This window comes from Peromyscus maniculatus, chromosome 1 (assembly GCF_049852395.1).
Source record: "Peromyscus maniculatus bairdii isolate BWxNUB_F1_BW_parent chromosome 1, HU_Pman_BW_mat_3.1, whole genome shotgun sequence".
In the NCBI taxonomy this organism is placed as follows: domain Eukaryota; kingdom Metazoa; phylum Chordata; class Mammalia; order Rodentia; family Cricetidae; genus Peromyscus; species Peromyscus maniculatus.
This window is the reverse complement of record NC_134852.1, coordinates 110,367,885-110,386,365: the sequence shown is the minus strand read 5'-3', so window position 1 is coordinate 110,386,365 and position 18,481 is coordinate 110,367,885. Positions and strand designations below refer to the sequence as shown.

The window sequence follows — 18,481 nt, the reverse complement described above, 5'->3', positions numbered from 1 at the left end:
AGGATGCAGCCAACACCAGTGTGCCCAAGTACACTAAGCCACGGAGCAAGGCAGGCCACGAAGCTTAGCGCTCCTGTAGATGGACTCTCCTGAACTTAGTCCAGGAGCTGGTCTGAGGGCCTGTTAACTCAGGTTTCATAAGTTCACATAGGTCCCTGACCTTTGCTCCAGCTAAACACTCCTGAATTCAGGAATAGTCTGGTTCCATATAAAGAACCTCTGAGGCTAAGCCAATGATAAGAGAGCTTCTAGAAGTCTAAAGGGACCTCCCTTCCTGCCACTGTGCACCTATGACTTGAAATCTGGAGGGTTCCCGCCTCTGCCAGTCTCTAGGAAGACTCGGGGCCGACTGCGGACTGAAGGGCTGAGAGCCCAGATCTAATGTGGCTTTCCAGGCAGGACTAGAGTCCGTTCTTTCTGTCAGTCCAAGACAACTGCTGGCCTTCCTCCACGGTCACGTGCTCACATGGCTGGTCCTTCAACGACACCTTCATTCGGCTGAGTGCCTAGTAAGTGCCAGGCAGATCTGTAATCCACATGCCCCTGCTTTCTATGGCCAAGTGGGCTAAAGAAAGCTTCTCTATCGTTCCAGAGGAAGCTCGACTCTAAACCCACATCCCTATTGTATGCAAACGTCCTCTTCTGGAGATGGCCTTGGGCTCATTTTTGTATCTAAAATCTGGGCAGAAACTCTTCCACTGAGAAGACAGCCTAGGTTGAAGGGGGAACGCCTGATTCTAGCAGCAGAGGGCCAGGACATGCTGCCCCAACTAAGGGGGTACTCTGTAGCAAGTGACTGAGTGACTCATCTGTGAAATGGGGGGGGGGGCGGGCTCCCAGCCTGCTGGGTATAAAGGGCCCTAGGGAGCCTCACATGCAGACTCTCTATGCAAACCAACTGTTTTCTCCCCAGCCTGGGAGTGGCCCTGCCTCCTGCCATGCCCTCCAACTCAGCCTATGGCCTCCAGGCTTGGCCTCTTTATGTATTTATTGGCTCACTGTTCACATCAGCCCTGCAGAGGAGAATTTCTGTCTTTGACAGATGAGGTTACAGGCACTCAGAGAGGTGTAGAGACTCGCCTGTGACTCCTCGTCCCTTGGCTGGGGCCAGCTCTGGGATGGGACCGTTCCTCCAGCTGTCCAAGCTAAGAATTTCCCATTCACCCTTTTGTCTTACTTCCTTCTTCCCTCACTTCCTTCCCCCCTCCATCTAAGTGGCTGTGCCTGATGGCGCTTTGGGGGCCCATGATGCTTGAGGGGGCAGTTGTTCGTTAATCTGAACCCTTGAGGTGGATGGGAAGGGCAGCTGTTAGTGAGGGATGAGGGGACAGGGACAGGAGTGTGGTAAAGGAGGACCAGGGCTCAGTGGAGGCTTGCTTCAGAGCCCATAGACGGCCAGGGAGGCAGCAGCCCCACAGGAAAGGGGGCTCAGATGATTGGGACTGCAGCAAAGAGACAGAATATTCTGGAATATTTGTCTCCCGAATGGCCCTGGATTTAAGAAGAGCCATCAACAGCTTCTCGCTCTTACTTCTGCTGCTTTCCAAGGGAAAGAGCTAGGAAGTAACCCACACAAGTCACAGGGCGGGAGCTGCTTCCTGCCAGCCTGGGGGCTGGACCTAAACACACCCGCCTCCTTTACAAGTCCTGGGCTGTCCCGGCCAGAGATCAGAGGAATTAATTCATGGAGCGGAAGAAGCAGAGACAGCAAGGGTCAGGGCTAAGAGGTGGCCGAAGGAGCAAGCGCCCAGAGACAGGAGCTCTCAAGAAGGGCTCAGACTGAGCAGGGTCCCTACCACCTCTGCCTTGGGAGCAGCTGCTGTCCAGTCCTGAGGGACAGCTGATGTTCCCTGCAGCTGCCCTCTCAGAAGCTGTCTCCAGGAGGCCACTGACGGGCTCACTTGCTCTCTGCTAAGCTCCAGGTTGAACTAGAGGCCACAGTTCTCCGAATTGCCCCATGGGACCCAGAATAGGTAAGTGCAGGTGAAGGGCGGGAGGGCGTGGGGAGGGAGCCTGGAGGCTTCACCAGACACATGAAAGTATGAGACTACAGTGTCTTGGTAGTGTGCTGGGAAGACCGAGGTTCAGCTCTGCGTAGAGCAACCCACTGGTCTGTGGAACACCGGAGGGTGTATGGGTGAATGAGAGGGGCAGGAAGGGAAGCCATTTACTCAGCTGGAGGCAGGGAGCCCAGCCAAACCACCCTGGTAAGCTAGAGTCCTGAGACCTGCCCAGCCACCATTAAGCTGATGTCCCAGTGTGAAACAACGTAGGAATGAATGAATGGTCAAGGCAGAGAACCACGGAGACAAAGAAGAGAGAGCAAGAAAGGAGGGGAGAGAGCATGTGCAAAGAGACGCGGGGATCAGCAGGTGTCAGCAGAACTAAGGGGTAGCCTGGGAGGGTGGCCCTGAAGGGGGGGTCACAGTGAGGACGTGGAGGGACAGAAAAGAAGGGGACTGTGAGTGTGAGCCAGAAAGGCAGAGAACCACCAGACCACAGGGGCAGATGACCAAGGGGACTGACAGGCGGACTTTAGGCCCCATCCACAGGATCCACACAGAGGAGACTCAGAGAGAGGCCTGCATACACTTAGCAAGGTAGATGGCAATGGGGTATGAGGAGGCTAGAGGGGGAAACGCCTGGAAGGCTCCAGAAACCAAGCTTGGCATGGCATAAGAAAAGCACCAAGTGACCAGGGCAGAGCGGCACACCCACCTGTGACAGGGTGGCTGGGCTGGATGCCCTACAGTAACCCCTGGCCTCCCTGTCAGCTGCAGTGTCAACCTCACACCCGGCCAGGCAAGGCCAGGCTTGCTCCCAGGTGGCCACACGAAGGCTCCAGGCCAAACAGACTCTGCAGAATCACAGACACAGCTTGGGGACCCTGGCACACCAGGAAGGGTGGGGATGGATGCTTCCTCTCGGGAGGCCTCATAGGAGAGAGGAGGAGGAGGTCAGGTGTGAGGGGGAGGGGTGGGGTTTGTTTTGGTTTTGGTGACACAGGATTTTGCTTGTCCAAGGCTCATCTCCAACATGCTGTGTCCTCTGTCCTCTGCCTCCCGTGTGCAGGGAGCACAGGCGGGCACCAGTGAACCTGGCATAATGGGATGGTTTCAATGGGCTTACGGGCCATTGACAAACAAAATTCCCATTCATCTTCTCAGTATGAATGGGGGGGGGGGTTGGAGACCTGTGGCATGGGAAAAACTAGCACCCTCACTTCTGTACCTGCCTCCGCTCCCCGTAAAGGCTCAGCTCTGGGTCCTCTAGCGGATCCCTGACACACATGTGATAGGAAGCTGTCCCAAGCCCTCCCACGGAGTCACCAGAAGCCACCTCCACCTGTGCCTCCACAGCTTCCATCCGGGCTGTGGCCAGGCTCACTACAATGGGTAGGAGGATGAAGGAATGCAGTTGACACTCAGTCTTCGAAGGGTCCGGGGCCAGCTGTTCCACTAGGGACAGACATATGTATCTCCCACAGAGGTGGCCTACCAGCTTGCGAGTGTCCTTAGGCAGCAGAGTTCTGTGTGTGTAGGGAGGAAACTCAGATCCCCACACTGTCCCCATGGTGAGATCCAAGGAAGCCATTCTCTGGCCTCAGCACCCTTGCTCAGGGAGCCCCTGCCCACAGCCTTCTCTTGGGAACTTTGACACTTCCAGTACCTCCAAATGAAGCGCCTTCCTCCAAGCTAGAGGAAGCGTGTTAGCCCCACTGCACAGCGGACACCCCCTCCCCCCAGGTCATATTTCCTCACTCTAGGTATAGCCACTGTTGCTTGCTCTCTGTGGCCCTCCATGTTCAAATGAGGTCTTCCCAGGGCAGATATGGGAGGGAAAGAATCATCAGCCTCATGTTTGAATCCCGGCTCTGCCCATGGACAATATGAGAACTCAACGAAATCGTCCCTCTATTTTAATAGCTGAGGAAGCAGATATTCAGAGAGGGTAACTGACTGGCCCAAGATCACCCAGCAGCTGACCCGCAGAGTAGAGGCCAGGACACCAATCTTCCTAATATTAAGGCCCTCTCCTCTCTGTCACTTGCCTGGGGCTTTCTCTTTCTTCCCTACTCCATGCCAGTGAACTCTGGCCTATGTTGTATACTGCTCCACTGGCTCCTCACAAAGCAAATTATTTTCTGGGTGCCACTGCCTGGGGAGCAGATGTGGGGTATGTGTGTTATTTCCCCCCATGACTGGTCTAGGAAGTGCCAGGTGGTGAGCTGGCCTTGACCTTAGCATGGGGCGCCATGTGGTCGGTCAGTGCCCAGTCTGCCTGCCCCTGTTGCTTGCAGGGACTGTTTCTCTATGTTCACAGTAGGTGGCAGGGACAGTCCCTTGGTCCCCAGTGTGTTTATAAGCTTGATCTGTGGAGGGGGCAGCAGAGCAGAGGCTTCTTTGCAGGGACTGGCTGGGCCTTGACATCGGTGTGGGTGACTGAAGCATGGGGAGCCATGAGAATGGTGTTGTACCCCCATAGGCTGCAGCCAAGGCCTAGCAATTGCTCTGGAATGTTAAGGAGCCCACCCCAGGGAGCCGAGAGGGCTGGAGGATGAGGCTTGATTCCATCCATTCTTGAGGCCTTGGACCCAGCCAGGACTGGACAGAGCTGGGATGATTAAGATTGTTCAGTGAGTAAACAGCTCTGTGTCCTGGGTCCCAGCTCTGTGATACCCATCTGTGGAATCAGAAACACAAGCCACATGAATAAAAAATGCCAAAGTTTTCAACGCCTGTGATATAGGCCTGTCATGCCAGCTACCCCAGAGGCTGAGTCAGGAAGATTGAAGGTTCAAAGTCAGCCTGGTGAACTACATCAGTGGTATGGCATGGGCCTAGCATTCATAAGGCCCTACGCAATGGCCAGGATCATAGAAAAGATAAAGAAAAAAGAACACCAGAGAAAGGGGAAGGACAGGGCCAACAAGTACATCCTCATGGAAGAGAATATAAAACTAATTGTTTTTCTAATTTCAATTATTACGTTTTTCTGTTTTGTGGTGGACAAGTGCATTAAAAATATAATTGATAGTGAAAGCATAAAACCTAAGCAAGGCTCCATGGCTTCAGAATGGCTTACTTCAAACTATACAGAGGTTCACTAAGATGTACAGTTTGGAACTGGGCAAGTATTTGAGTGACTGCTTTAATCTAACTGTGTGATGTTTTTATTTGTAATTCCATTACAATAAAGTGATTTCTGCTTAAAAATAATACTGAAAAGAAGAAAAGGCCAAAGTTTGAAATAGGCAAAAACAGTTGGCCAGCAACTGGGAGGGTGGTCTGCCCCCAGAGCGGGTGGAGGGTAGGAATCTAGGCAGAGAGTACCAGCAATGTGCATTCTAGAAGGGCAAATGGACTGGGCATGTTTGTGGGCTAAGTGGGCAACCAGATTAAGGGACAAGGTCCCAGAGAGCTATCTCAGAAAATTAAGCCAAAGCCAACAAGCGCTCTGACACAGAGAGCCCATGTGAGAGCATCACAGAGACTAGCTTAGAGGCCGTCGGGGCTACAGAAGAGGTGACCATGCTTCAGTGATCTGTGTCCCAGGGATGCTCCCCAGAGCACCACTCGGGTGTCACAGTTTTGTGAGTCCAAGTGCAGACTTCTGTCCCGATGAGGAAAGCAAGCCAGAGAGGACCATGACCTGCCTCAGGTCACACATCTAGAGGCAGACCCAGTGACACCCGAGCGCCCTCTGGGTTCTGGGCTCTCAGTCCTCCCCTTTGTCCTCTTCAGGATGGCAGTGAAGGCTCCCAAGGCTCCACCTGGTGCTCCTTTGGGTGTCCTTGTGTGGCCGCTGAGCCTAACCAAGGTCCTCAGACTCACGCTGTGGTGCAAGAATGAGTGAATGGATGACTCGTGAGGTCAGCCCAACCCTGAGAGTGATCGATGAGCTACTCATGTTTAGGAGAAGAAGCATGGCCTTGGGCCAATGGCCTCTTGTTTAGAGCTAAGGAAACTGTCCTGCTTCCCCATGGGCTCAGAACCCCGCTCCCCAAGCTCTAGTCGCTAAAGGTCGTCACGGGTTTAGATGGGGTAGTCAGGGCCAGAACCGGGAACAGAAAGTCCCAGCACAGGGTCCCTGACCCAACTCGGAAACCACCAGATGCCTGCCCCCCTCTCCCCACCGCCCCATCCTGACAGAGCTCCTTCAAAAAGCAACCGCTAGACTTCAAGATCCTTTCCCTGCTGGCAGGCCACCCAAGGGTCCTTCCAGAAGGAATTTCCCAAAAATGACAGCCAAGCCCAATTCCTGTCTGGAGACTCCCTCCCATTTTCTGCCTTTGACTCTTCCTCCTTCACAGTGCTGGGCTGGGTCACATTGGAACTGGAGCTTGAGGCCTCACAGTCACCCTGTGTCACCACGACCACCCCCACCTATATATAGCCTAGGCTCCAGTCTTGTTGGCTATCTCATTTGGGTGAGTTCAACTCAACAAGCGTGCTTGTTAGCTAGGCTGAGGCTGAGAGGTGAGATGTGACAGGTGCGGGTGATGGAGGTGGCAGGGGTGGCGGGGGTGGTGGGGGTGGTGGGGGTAAGCAGTCAGTCAAGGGTGCGGCATGTATAAAGGCCGAGGGCAGCATCTGATTAGTTGGGCGATGGCAAGAGTCTGTTGGGGCTGGAGCATTGTGTTCTATAGGAATGGGTAGATGATGTCTGAGGCTCTCAGGGGCCTTGAACTTGAGACTGGGATGACTCAACCACTATCCACCACCTAGATGCCACCCTTCCCAGGCTCAGACATTGAGCTTTTAGTGCTGGGAGCTAGTAGCTTTTCTGGTGACACCGATCCACTATCTTGAAAGGTGGATCAATGCTGGAGGTCCTCTTTCTGCTCTCAGCTGGGGCACAGAGTAGGGCAGGTTCAGACACCGGCTTGTTGATGTCAGCTTCACACGACTCTCAGACCCCTAGACAAGTGACTTCACCTGGAGGCATGACCTCCTAGAGAAACCCCTTCCTGTGGCTAGTCTACTCACCCAACCTCATGTCCAGTGCTGAGCACACTGTCATTCTATCCTCCCAGTTGTCAGGGGCCAAGCTCACCAAAACAGTACACCAAGACAGGCATCGGAGCTCCCGCTCAGCTTGCCCCGTCACGGGTCCCTCCAACTTCTCCAGCCCCACACCTCTTCTTTCTTTAGTAGTAGTACATTGTGTATGTGTGTGTGTGTGTGTGTGTGTGTGTGTGTATGTGCACACATACCATGGTACACTTGACTGTGTACTTGTGGAGGTCAGAGGACAACTTGTGGGAGTCTATTTTCTCCTTCCAACATGTGGATTCTGGGGGTGGAAAGACAAGTGCCTCCCCCAAATCTTTGCTCTCACTTCTAGAGCCAGCAGCGCACCCCCTCTCTGCCCGCTGCGGTGTTTCTGGATTAGTTCTGGGTTTCCTGGCCTGGTTCTCCACTTTCAAAGTGGTTTTCCTAACCCAGGAATCATGGCCAGGGAGCTCCCAAGCCTAGAGTTGCTGTAGACAGACGGAGGACAGGGAAGCCCCCAGGCAGGTGAAAGGGCCCCAGGAAATGGTCCCCCACTGAGGGTCCAGCAGGGCGGACTTCTCTGAGCAGACACAGCACCATGGACCGCTGAGTCCTCTCAGAGGCTCTGCATGCCAGATCTGCTGAGCTTTCAAGACAAAAACATAAATCTGCAATTGGATGTGAAATTTCCTGATTTAAAAAAAAAAAAAATGCTGGCAACTGATTTTAAAAACATTGAGCAAGCCAGCATTTTGCAGGCTTCAAAACAAGTCCCCAGGCCTGAAGTGCCTCCAGGCAGGGAGCATCCAGAGGATGCCATCTGTCTCAAGGGACACCCCTGAGTGGAGGCCTTGGGCCAGAGTTTCCCAGTCACAACCCCTGCCTTATTGTCTGTGTGTTGTATGGGTCCCTTTGATGGCCTGGCGCGGTGTGTATGTGAGGGTGGCACAGAGGGGTGAGTGTGGTGTTTATTCTTGTACACCAAAGTTAGAGAGAAAAACAAACAGACGAAAAAACAACCCCTGGAATGCAGCTGAGGAGTGTGGAAATGGAAGGTAGAGGCAGTGTGGAGACTGGATGGTGGGAGGGGCAAGGAGCTGGGGCGGGGTGAGGGGCGGGGTGCGCTTCCAGTGGGGTCTTCCTGGATCAGATGAAACGGAGTAAGCTGAGCCTTCCAGAAGAAGAAAAGCAAGTTGTTCCAAGGCCTGGTGGCCAGACTTACAAACAAACTAACCGTTGAGTTTGGGGCTGAGGCTGACAAAGCTGGCCTCAGCGAGTCCCTTGGAAGTTGCCCAGGCACCTTATCCCACACAGCCTCGCAGCGGGTGGGAAGTGGGTTTGTTGTTCTTATCTGTCTGATCGCCAGCCACCAAGTACCCGGATCTCCATGGTCCTAGGTTTTGCTTTCTGTAAGGTACTGCCTAGAACAGTCTATAGACGGTATCATGCCTTGACCCTCTCAGATTTTGCTTTGGCATTTCTTGGCAACCGATGCTGTAGTTCTCCAGAAGGTTCCAACCTAGGGGCCTTGGTTGTGGGTCCCTGGACTGGAGCCCTCTCAACTTTCTCCCCACATTTCCTTTCCTAACCTTTTCAGGCCACAGAAGGGAACCCTTGACTGACCAGTGAGCTGGCCAACAAGCTGCAGAATGAGCTGGTAGAGTGACAGATGGCGGCAATACAGCCACCTTTGACAACTCACAGAAGGGAAACTGGGCCAGAATGAGAAGCGACCACCCAGGGACTGTCACTGTATTTGTTCCAAGGCCGTCAGTGCAGAGCTGATGCCTGACATTAGGAGCCCAGGAGTCAGACAGATCTAGGCTCAAATCCAAACCATTCACCGGTTCTGGGATCCTGGATGCTGCTTCTCCAAGCCTGTTTGCTCACAGGTGTCCCAAGCCCTGGTGGCATGCTCTAAGGATGTGAGGATACATGCATGCCCAACATAGCCTTGCATTTGGTGATGTTCATGCTGCAGTAGCCCCCTGCTTCCCCTCAGATCAAGATGGCACACACTAGCTAGGCATGGTGATACAAGTCTTTAATTCCAGCACTCAGGAAGCAGGGGCAGCAGATCTCTGTGAGCTTGAGACCAGTCTGGTCTACAGAGTGAGTTTCAGGCCAGTCAGATCTACACAGTGAGACCCTGTCACAAAAGAAAGAAAGAAAGAAAGAAAGAAAGAGAGAGAGAAGGAGGAGGGAGGGAGAAAGAGAGGAAGGAAGGAAGGAAGGGAGGGAGGGAGGGAGGGAGGGAGGGAGGGAGGGAGGGAGGGAGGGAGGAAGGAAGGAAGCATCCAGAGAGCACTGTCTCTAGTAGGGCCCTACTCCTGCCCACAGAGGCAAGCTTCAGCCTAGCTCTCTGGTTCTGTGGGTACTGATACTTGGTGCTTCATGGAAGCAGGTGGTGCCGCATGGCAGGACAGACAGCTGATAGACGGTGGACTCCCTGACAGGGAAAAGTGTGCCATTTATCAAGCACACACCACACCACACACCGTAGATTGTGTCAACACCAAACACAACCAACAGGAGATCCCAATGAGGCAAAGGTTATTGTGAGCTGCAGCTAAGACCCTGAAGTGTCACTGTGCTTTGGCTGAAAACCTGGAAATCTGATTTGAAACCTTTCAGTGCTGTGGGGGAAGGGTGGCCAGAGACCTGAGAAGGCTGAGATAAGAAACTGAATGTGGCAGTTCAGGATTGGCGGGAACTATAGAAAGATATGGACTTGGGGCAAGAGGGATCAAAGACTCTGAAGAAGTTGGGTGTGACCGCACATGCAGGTAATTCCAGCACTCAGGAGGCTGGGGCAGGAGGTTTGCACATTTGAGGTCATCTTGGGCTACATGGTGAGACCCTGTTGACAGGAAAGAAAAGTGGGGGGGGGGAGTGAAGGGAACAAGAGGGAAGGAGGGGAAGGAGGGAGGGAGGGAAGGAAGAAAAAAGGGGGGACTGGGGTGGGGGCCAGATGGAGGAAGGGCCCTGGAGGCCAGTACTCTGCGGACGGCTCCCCTTGAAGAATGGATCAGATAACGAAGTCCCGAACTGAACAGTTCAGCCATTTGCTTGAACTGGACAGACTAGGAAGAGACTACGAAGACCACAGACGAGCAGTGCCGTGTTAGGAGGGACAGGCAGTGGGTCTGGAGGCTCTAGAGGGGGGTCCGATGTGCAAGTAGGCAGGTTGGGCTCTCGGGGTGACTTCTGCCCTGGAGAGGAGGGGCTGCTGCCCCTGCCCTGTATGTCAGAAGCCAAAGTACCCCGAATCTAAGGCTACAAGGCTGAACTGCAGCTTGTGCTCCAAACCTGGGTCGTTGCCTCTAGGGCCACGGAGTGTACTAGGGGAAAAGGGTGAGGTTCTCTGGGTTTTGTGGTTGACTGGAGCCCGGATGAAAGAGAGAGAGAGGCGACCTAGAGGTGGACAATGGCTCTGCCAGAACAAAGAGGAGAACTTGGGAGCAAGAGGCGGCTCCAGGTGAAGTGTCCTCTCTAGGACATTTTGGAAGATTTATCTGGAATTAGTGGAAAATGGCTCCTGGTGGGTGTCGGTCAGAAGGCCAGTCCTGACAGAGACCTGCCTCATGGGCCTGAGGCAGTAGAGGGGAGATTTTTCCTTCCCTGATCCTGGCCTCATGCCTGAGACACTCTGACAAAAGACAGATTAGCAGGATAAGAAGTTCACAGAATTATTTAGTCCAAAGTTCATAAGATATGGGAGTCTTCAGCAGCAGACATGAAGAAATGGAGAAGTGTGTGTGTAGTGTGTTTATGCTAGGTCTGACGAAATATCTAATTGTAGAGAGGCGCGATTGAACAAATGGAATATGACCTGATGGTAATAAACCAAAGGGGATCTAGCCAAGCCTGCTTTGAAATGCTTCAAATGGTAGGGGAGGGGAGAAGGTCAGCAAGTAACTGACCTGCTGCAGGGGAGGGGGGAGGGGAGTAACTTGCCGAGGTCACTGACCTGCTGCAGGGGAGGGGGGAGGGGAGAGGGGAGAGGGACATCTGATTTCTGCTCTTCATTGCCCACATGTCATATTTGGGAGCAGCATGTCTTGGGTCCTGTCTTAGGTAGATACTGTCATTCATACTTGTAAGCTGAGGGAAACTAGGGCTCAGAAAGATCAAGAGACATGTTCAGGATCACCTTGGAGGCTTGCTGGGAGCTGGGAGTCCAACTCAAGCTTGAGGAAGCCTGTACTCAGTTCTATGATTTCCTAGGGGTTGCCTTTTGCAACCTGACCCTGGGACATACTATGGGTTGGGCCTGAGTCTTTCCCGGAAAAGAATGAGCAGAGAGGGAAGGGGCAGGCTGGTCTCTGAAGTATTGCCCCTTGCCACGTGGCTGCAGCTAGACTGAGCACCAGCTTCTGTTCGTGAGGAGCACGCAGCCTCGCACCAGAGGCTTGCACTGACCAGCTCCGAGGAAGCAGAAGTTTTGGCTTGCAGAGATTCCGGGAGATGACTGCTCTCAGAGCCCAAAGCACATTGCTGGGCTTCCTCCCCCACCCAGAGAGAAGAGATTTGGACTTTGTGCGCCAGAAACCGTCATTTCACCAACGGATCGAATAAGCCAGGAAGACTTTTTGGCAGGGGAGGCTGCAGTGGAAGCTTCGGGAAGACCAGGAGTGAGGCTGCAAGTAGGCGCTTACCTAAGGCAAGTGAACAGAGCTCTGTGAATGAGCAGAGGAGAGGGCCGAGAGGAGAGGGGTGTGACTGGCATATAGGAAGGACTGTCCCCAGGGTCTCAGGAGCCCAGGCTGAGGGTCTGGTTTTGGGCTGGGGGATGCACATGCTGAGGCAGCCCACTGACCTCCCTTCCCTCCCCCCATCTATTCCTTGCATTTCTTTCTGAGCTGGAACATCCTGTCAGTGACTTCAGACCTTCCAGCCTCAGCTGCAGCCCTGCTGTTTGGTTGACCAGGCTCTGGGGCATGCCGGCACGGCCGCCAAGGTGACCTGGCTAGCTTAGAGTGGACCAAGCCAGAGAAGGGCGCTGTGCGTCCTCCCCCTGTTCAGACCGGTCCAAGGAGCGTGGAGGGCTGTTGAGTTCGACATCTGGACTGAGCTGTTGGGAGTCCTCAGAAGAGACACAGAGGACAGAGGACACTGAGCTCTGGGGAGCATTCATGTGCTGGGGATGCATGTGAAGACCTAGATAGCAGAGGTGACAGGCCTTTCTGGTGACAGGAGCTGAGGTTCAGAAGTCGCGCCCTCGGTGTCTCTGGGGACAGTTGCCTTACAGGCCCTTACCCCCTCCTCTTTAGGTGACCCCTGCCATCTCCTCCTCTTTCTCTTTCCCAATGGCTCCCCGCCCCAACGCCTCCTGCCAGGTGTTACCTTCCTTTGTTTCCTCTGGATGTCTGTGTCCCCAAAGGAACTCCTCCCAGACGCACGCACTTCCGTTTCCTCAAATTCTTCCAGCTACTGTCTAGGCATTTCTCCGGAGAGTCATATAAATGACAAATGTGAACATAAAAAGATGCCTGCCATCATCACCAAACCATACACGTCACCTCACACCTACTTGGGTGAGCGTCACTGAAAAGACGGACCATAACATACGAGGAAAGGTGTAGCGAGATGGGAACGCGGTTGGCGGGCTTGTGAAATGGTGCATCGCTCCACAGCCCATGAACAGGACGGACGAGGGGAGGAAGTACAGTGCCTTTCTCCATCTGGGCCCCTCAAACCTAGCCAAGTCACTGCACCCCTTCCCCCACTCCCCGCAGCAGTGCCAGCATGCTGCAGGGCTCCCCTACCCCCCCCACCCCCCACCCCCATCCCTCCCACCCCCACCCCCCCATCCCCCCTCAGCCAGCACAGGGCTGGTGCTGAGGCTGGAAGGACAGCAGCCAACAGTTCAGTGGTTCCTCAAATAGCCCAACAGAACTGTCACAGGACCCAGCAATTCCACTCCCAGGCGTATATGCCTGAGAGGACTGAAAATGCAGGCCGCCCACGTAAAACGCTGTAATGACGGTTCCCAATACCCCGAATCACCCAACTGTTTATCAGTTGACAAGTGTGTGAACGAAAGGCAATCCAACCACACAGAGGAGTGCCAGTCATCTGTAGAAAGACATGAAGCACTGACAGTTGCTATGATGTTGAGCACCCTTGGAAATATTATGGGCTTTTAAAAATTAGTTACAGGTGACCAACCACATGTTAGATTATTTCATCCGTGTGAAATGTCCACAGTAGGAAACCCACAGAGCCAGGGAGTAGATTAGGGTTTCCAGAAGTCTGGTAGTGAGGAATGGGAAGTGACAGCTAGAGATGCCAGGCTTCTTGCTGTGGGAAGGAAGAGTTTTAGGACTGGACCGTGGTGATTGCTGTACAATTTTGTAAACATACTAAGATCCATGGATTGTGAGCTTTAAGAGTTTTATGGCCTGTGAATTATATATCACATCAGCCATTTTGCTAGTTGGAGTCAGAAATACCTGACCATAGAGCAACTTAAAGGAATGTTTGTTTGGACTCATAGAGTGAGGCTACAATGTGTCACCATGGAAGGCGCAGCTGCAGGAGCACAAGATGTCAGGTTACATTGTATCTACAGTCAGCAGACAGAAAGAGCTGAATGCGGGCAGGCTGGTACTTCACTGCTGTGTCTGTTTATTCAGTCAGAAACCATAGCTCATATGATGGGCCACCTCACTGAGTGGATCTTCCTCAGTTAAATCTCTCTGGAACCACCCTCACAGGCATGCCCAAAGATGTATCTCTTAGGTGACTATAAATCCCGTTAAGTTGACAATCACAATTAACCATGATCGGGGCTAATAGTTCTCAGGGCTGGAAGGATAGCTTAGTGGTTAAGAAAGTGTACTGCTCTTGTACAAGACTTGAGTTCCACACCTGTCACCCACATCAGGCGACTCACAAATGTTTGGAACTCCAGCTCCAGGGAATCCAATGCCTCTGTCCTCTATGGACATATGCACACACGCATACATGTACACTTTAAACAATAGTCTTTGGGCTCCAAGCTACCTTGTGTGAGGAACACAAAACCTTGGCCTATGGAGGTTCAGGGTCTCAGGAGCCCTTTTGGGTTTTCTTCTGGAGATGAAGATGAGCTCCACGGCTGAGAGGTATTCTGAGTCTTTAGCAGACCATGTGAAATAAAAGGAAACTGTAGCCTGTGGTGAGGGAGACATGGAACAATGGAGGAGGCTAGCCACAGGAAATGGATGGGGGGTTGGAAGGGAAGCTCTGGTCTCCAGCTGAAAGGATGCTGTACTGCAGCCTGGAGTTCTGGGGTTTCCACTGAGAGCCAGAAGCAGGACAGAATAACGGACGTGTTTCCATAGTTACTGTGTGAGAAAGCCACCATGGCAGTGAGATCAGGGGTCCCTAACAGCTTTGCCTCCTGGGTCTGGTGGGCCTGTTTGTCCAGAAGGTTCCGTGACATACATCTGAATAGCTGTGTGCTTTGATGTGTGATTTGCAGTCTTGACTGCTTAGCTCTGTGGCTACACGTGAGATGGTGTCCTAGGACAGCAAGGGGTCTCTGTCTTATAAAGGGAAAGCCTTTATCCCTTGGCTCTGGACCCAACCTTGGCCCCACCCCTGGCCTAAAAGCCTACGGAAAGACTACACAGCTCATACTTGATGTGAAGGTGGATGCTCCAGAGCTTGCTGTGGGGTAAGAGGACTGGAGTGTGTCTGAATGGAGTGAAGGTCTCCCGCAGGAACACATGGGACCCATGGCCTCTCAAGAAAGTCCCTCCCAAGGGTCTTAGAATCAGAAAGGCTAATAGACCGACTTTCAGACCCTCACAACCGCCAAGGTCACGTTCTCCAGAAACTGTTTGCTCCTGAAGTCTACCTGGGTCGAGGACTCTTATCTGGGATTTTATCTCATCATCTGGTTGGATATCCCATTGGGCCCACAGGTGAGGGGCCCCAGATGCCAGACAGAGACACCAAGACCACAATGGGCACAGAAGACATGCCCGAAAGCAAAGTCAGCATGGAGCCTCGGGACTTACATCAGGATTCACAGCCCCGGTGGCTGTTCCACAACATCAAGGTAGGCACTGTCGGGACAGGGAGGGGAGGGGCGACCAAGGCCAGCAGTATGACACCAAGCAGCTGCCTCTCACCTCCTTGCCTGTGGGGTGGGTTTCTGGGTGACTCAGGGAAGCTCTTAGCTTGGCTCTGGGCACAAAGAGAGTGAACATGTTCTCCTTGCAGATGATGGGGGGAATGACCTCTTTGCCTCTCACTCCCTTGGAGAAATGGAGACATGCTCTGCGTCCTAAACTTGTGTGAATACTGGAGTTCTGGCTCTGCAGCAAGAGCCCGAGAGACTCACCCAGGAGGTGTCCGATCCTGTGCAGGGTGCTGTGCAGGGTGCTGCACACCTGACCTCTTCTGTTACTGTTTTAATAACAAGGATGGAAATCTGGATCTTGCACTTGCTAGGCCAGTGTTCCACCCCTGAACCCCACCCCAGCCTTCAAGATCTGAGTTTCCTCAGTCATCCTAGGAGGCGGGGCCCTTGCCCTTGGCCTAAGGAAGAGACCGAGGCTCCAAAGTATTGAGCAAATGCCTCAAGCTCTGGCCTAAGTGCTCTTAGACTTTGGTTCTTTGAAGCAAGTTCTTCTTCCTCTAGGAATTCTGCCAGCTTTTTCCAGGCAGGCTGGGTTGTTCGGGGTGAGATGAAGTGGGACAGCTTGGAGAAGTCAGAAGAGGGAATGTCTCCATAGCAGTTCCGTGAGAACAGGGTGGGAATGGGGTGGAAATGGGGCTGGGAGATCTAGGAGAATCTTCTGGTAAAGGGAGTGGTGATATAGAGCAGGGAGAAAGGGCCAGCCTGATGCCTGGGGAGATCAGAGGGTCGGAAGGGCCCTGATGCTCCTGATTTAGTCAAGTGTATCTCTGGTAGCACCCATGTCCATAAGTTCTACCTTAACTTGTCAACCTGATGAGATTCCATGGGTTACTCCAATTGACGCTCTCTCTCTCTCTCTCTCTCTCTCTCTCTCTCTCTCTCTCTCTCTCTCTCTCTCTCCCTTCTCTTTCTCATCTCTTCACTTCCTTTTTTCCTTTTTCTCATACATCTCCCACCCACCCACCCCCGACTTTGTTTACCCAACTTCTCTTCCTTGCTCATCTTTTGGCCTCACTGTCCCTCGGACCCAAACTCTGTCTCTGTCTCCCTGACTTCTGACGGTGTCCGCCCACTGCCACCGTCTTCTCTCCTACAGTTCTTTGTCCTGTGTCACAGTATACTGCAACTGGCGCAGCTCATGATCTCCGGCTACCTCAAGAGCTCCATCTCCACGGTGGAAAAGCGCTTTGGACTGTCCAGTCAGACCTCCGGGCTGCTGGCTGCCTTCAACGAGGTACTGTCATCCCTAGCTTCGCCTCAGGAGTGCACGCTGAGGGAGCCCTATACTCCCAGCTCTGATAGCCTCCTTTCTTACACCCATGAACATTTCCTCCCAGTGCCCCCATGGGGCCCCCAACACTGCCTGCTCCCCAAAACTTTCATAGCTCTCCTCTCACAGCATGCTGGCCTAGTTTTGAAGCCCAGAAAAGCTTCCTCCTGCCCTGGATCATCCTAGTAGAAGAAAGGACCCAGCCATCATGCCCTTAGGAGCCCTTTGCTAGGGGACGCTATTGGCTGTCCCAGGAAGGAATCACAGAAACTCATTTCTGCTGTCCCAGAGAGAGGCTTGAGTTACCTCCAAGACACCCTCTGACCGACCTTGGGGTGACAGGAGGGAGGGGTGATGCCGCCGCGGCGGAGGTCTGACCCCAGGATGCCCTGGATCCACAGGCCCCTGCCTGTGGCCCTCAGCCAGGCAGGGAGAGGCTCAGCTGCTCCACGTAGACTTGGTGGAAATCAGTTCTGCTGGGCCTCAGCCATCTCTCACAGATGTTGTCTTTCTCTGGGAGGAAAAGTCTGCTCTCCCCAGCCCCATGGGATTTCTGTGAAATTCTCTTCCCTGGATAATAAACCACATTCCTCTAGACCCAAGTCCTGGCCCACCAGCTGCACAGTGTCCCATCCCCAGATGAGTCTCAGCACGATGCTGCTCTCAGATCTCACATGTGGGGAGGGGAAGTCAGTCCATTTGGTAAGTGGGGGTCATCCCTCTACCCCACAGTCGGTACCCGACAACCCTTTGATGTAACTCACTCCTTTGAGGACCCTGGAGTTCACCCACCCGACTCCTAGCTCCCTGGGATTATGAGTCTAAGACTTGAAATTCCAAGCCTCAAACCCTTGGTTTCAGACTTTATTTCTGCCTCTCATTCTTGAGGCCCCAGAAGTTCCAAGTCCCTTCCCTCAACTGCTCACCCCCCTCCAAGATGAACTTGACCAGCTTTCCTCATTTTTCTCCTCTAAAGAGGCAACGAGACCCTTCCCTTTCCTAGGAAGACTCAAATTCTGCATGGTATTGTCAGTTTGTGTTGTGTGTGTTGATGTGGAAACAAGGTCTCACAATGTAGCCCAGACTGGCCTTGAATTCCCAGCCATCCTCCTGCCTCACTTACTCTCTGGAGTAGTGGAATGCCAGGCGTGAGCCATCATGCCTGGCTCAGAATCTCCAGTCAATACATATCAGGATGGTTCTTTTTCAAACTAGTCAGTCTAGTGTACAGATGGGAACACCAAAGGGAGCCACAGCAAGGAAGGACTTCACCATGAGAACACCAAAGGGAGCCACAGAAAGGAAGGATTTTGCCATGCTTTAATTGCCACTTCATCCCATTGCAGGTCGGGAACGTATCCTTGATCTTGTTCGTGAGCTACTTTGGCAGCCGAGTTCACAGGCCCCGTATGATTGGCTGTGGGGCTCTCCTGGTGGCCCTGGCAGGTCTGCTCATGGCGCTCCCACACTTCATCTCGGAACCATACCGCTATAACCACAACAGCCCTGGTAAGACACTGGGAAAGCGATGACTGAGGAATTTCCGTCCTGAGCACGGGGCCCTTCTCCAAGCCTGCATCCAGGTTGGATGTCACTCCAGTGTACCTAATAGTCCTTCCTACTTCATCCCCAGTCTTTCTGATCCCAGTCCATGTTAGAAGGGTAGCTACAGGGCAGAAGTGAAATCTCCTAGCCCCCTCTGGGCAAGGACCTGCTCATGTGTCTCTGTGGGGTTTTGAGGTGGGAGTGAACTTGTAATAGAGCCTGCTTGAGGACCTGGCATGCAGAAACTCCTTAGGGAAAGTCTGTAGAATAGAATAACAGTATCATGCGGCACTTCATGGACGCCGCACATAGTTTAAACATTTCCATCTTCCATTTGTATTTGTCCATTTAATTTTCACAAACATCCAAGACTTGGTGGAATACCAAGGCTTGGTGGAATACCCTGGCACTTGGGAGGTGAAAGCAGCAAGATCTGGAGTTCTAGGCCATCCTTGGCTACATACTGAGCCATGGGCCAGCCTGGGATGCATGAAACCCTGTCTCATTTTTTTGTTTTTGTTTGGTTTGGTTTTTTGT

At 53.0% G+C, this 18,481-nt stretch overlaps 1 protein-coding gene across 3 annotated transcripts in view; it reads left to right on the top strand.

The window, feature by feature from the left end:
* Positions 1–1,686: 1,686 nt before the first annotated feature.
* Slco2b1 (solute carrier organic anion transporter family member 2B1) overlaps positions 1,687–18,481 on the top strand; it is a 50,888-nt gene continuing 34,093 nt past the window's right edge. Inside the window, exons 1-4 of one of the 3 annotated variants that reach the window (XM_006982158.4) lie at positions 1,687–1,973; positions 14,909–15,045; positions 16,226–16,363; positions 17,746–17,908. In XM_006982158.4, the coding sequence (XP_006982220.2) occupies positions 1,958–1,973; positions 14,909–15,045; positions 16,226–16,363; positions 17,746–17,908 (454 nt within the window). In that variant the 5' untranslated portion in view covers positions 1,687–1,957. Of the gene's footprint in view, positions 1,974–11,514; positions 11,642–14,908; positions 15,046–16,225; positions 16,364–17,745; positions 17,909–18,481 lie in introns of those variants that run through there. The other 2 variants (XM_076548148.1, XM_076548142.1) reach the window with 2 other exon arrangements.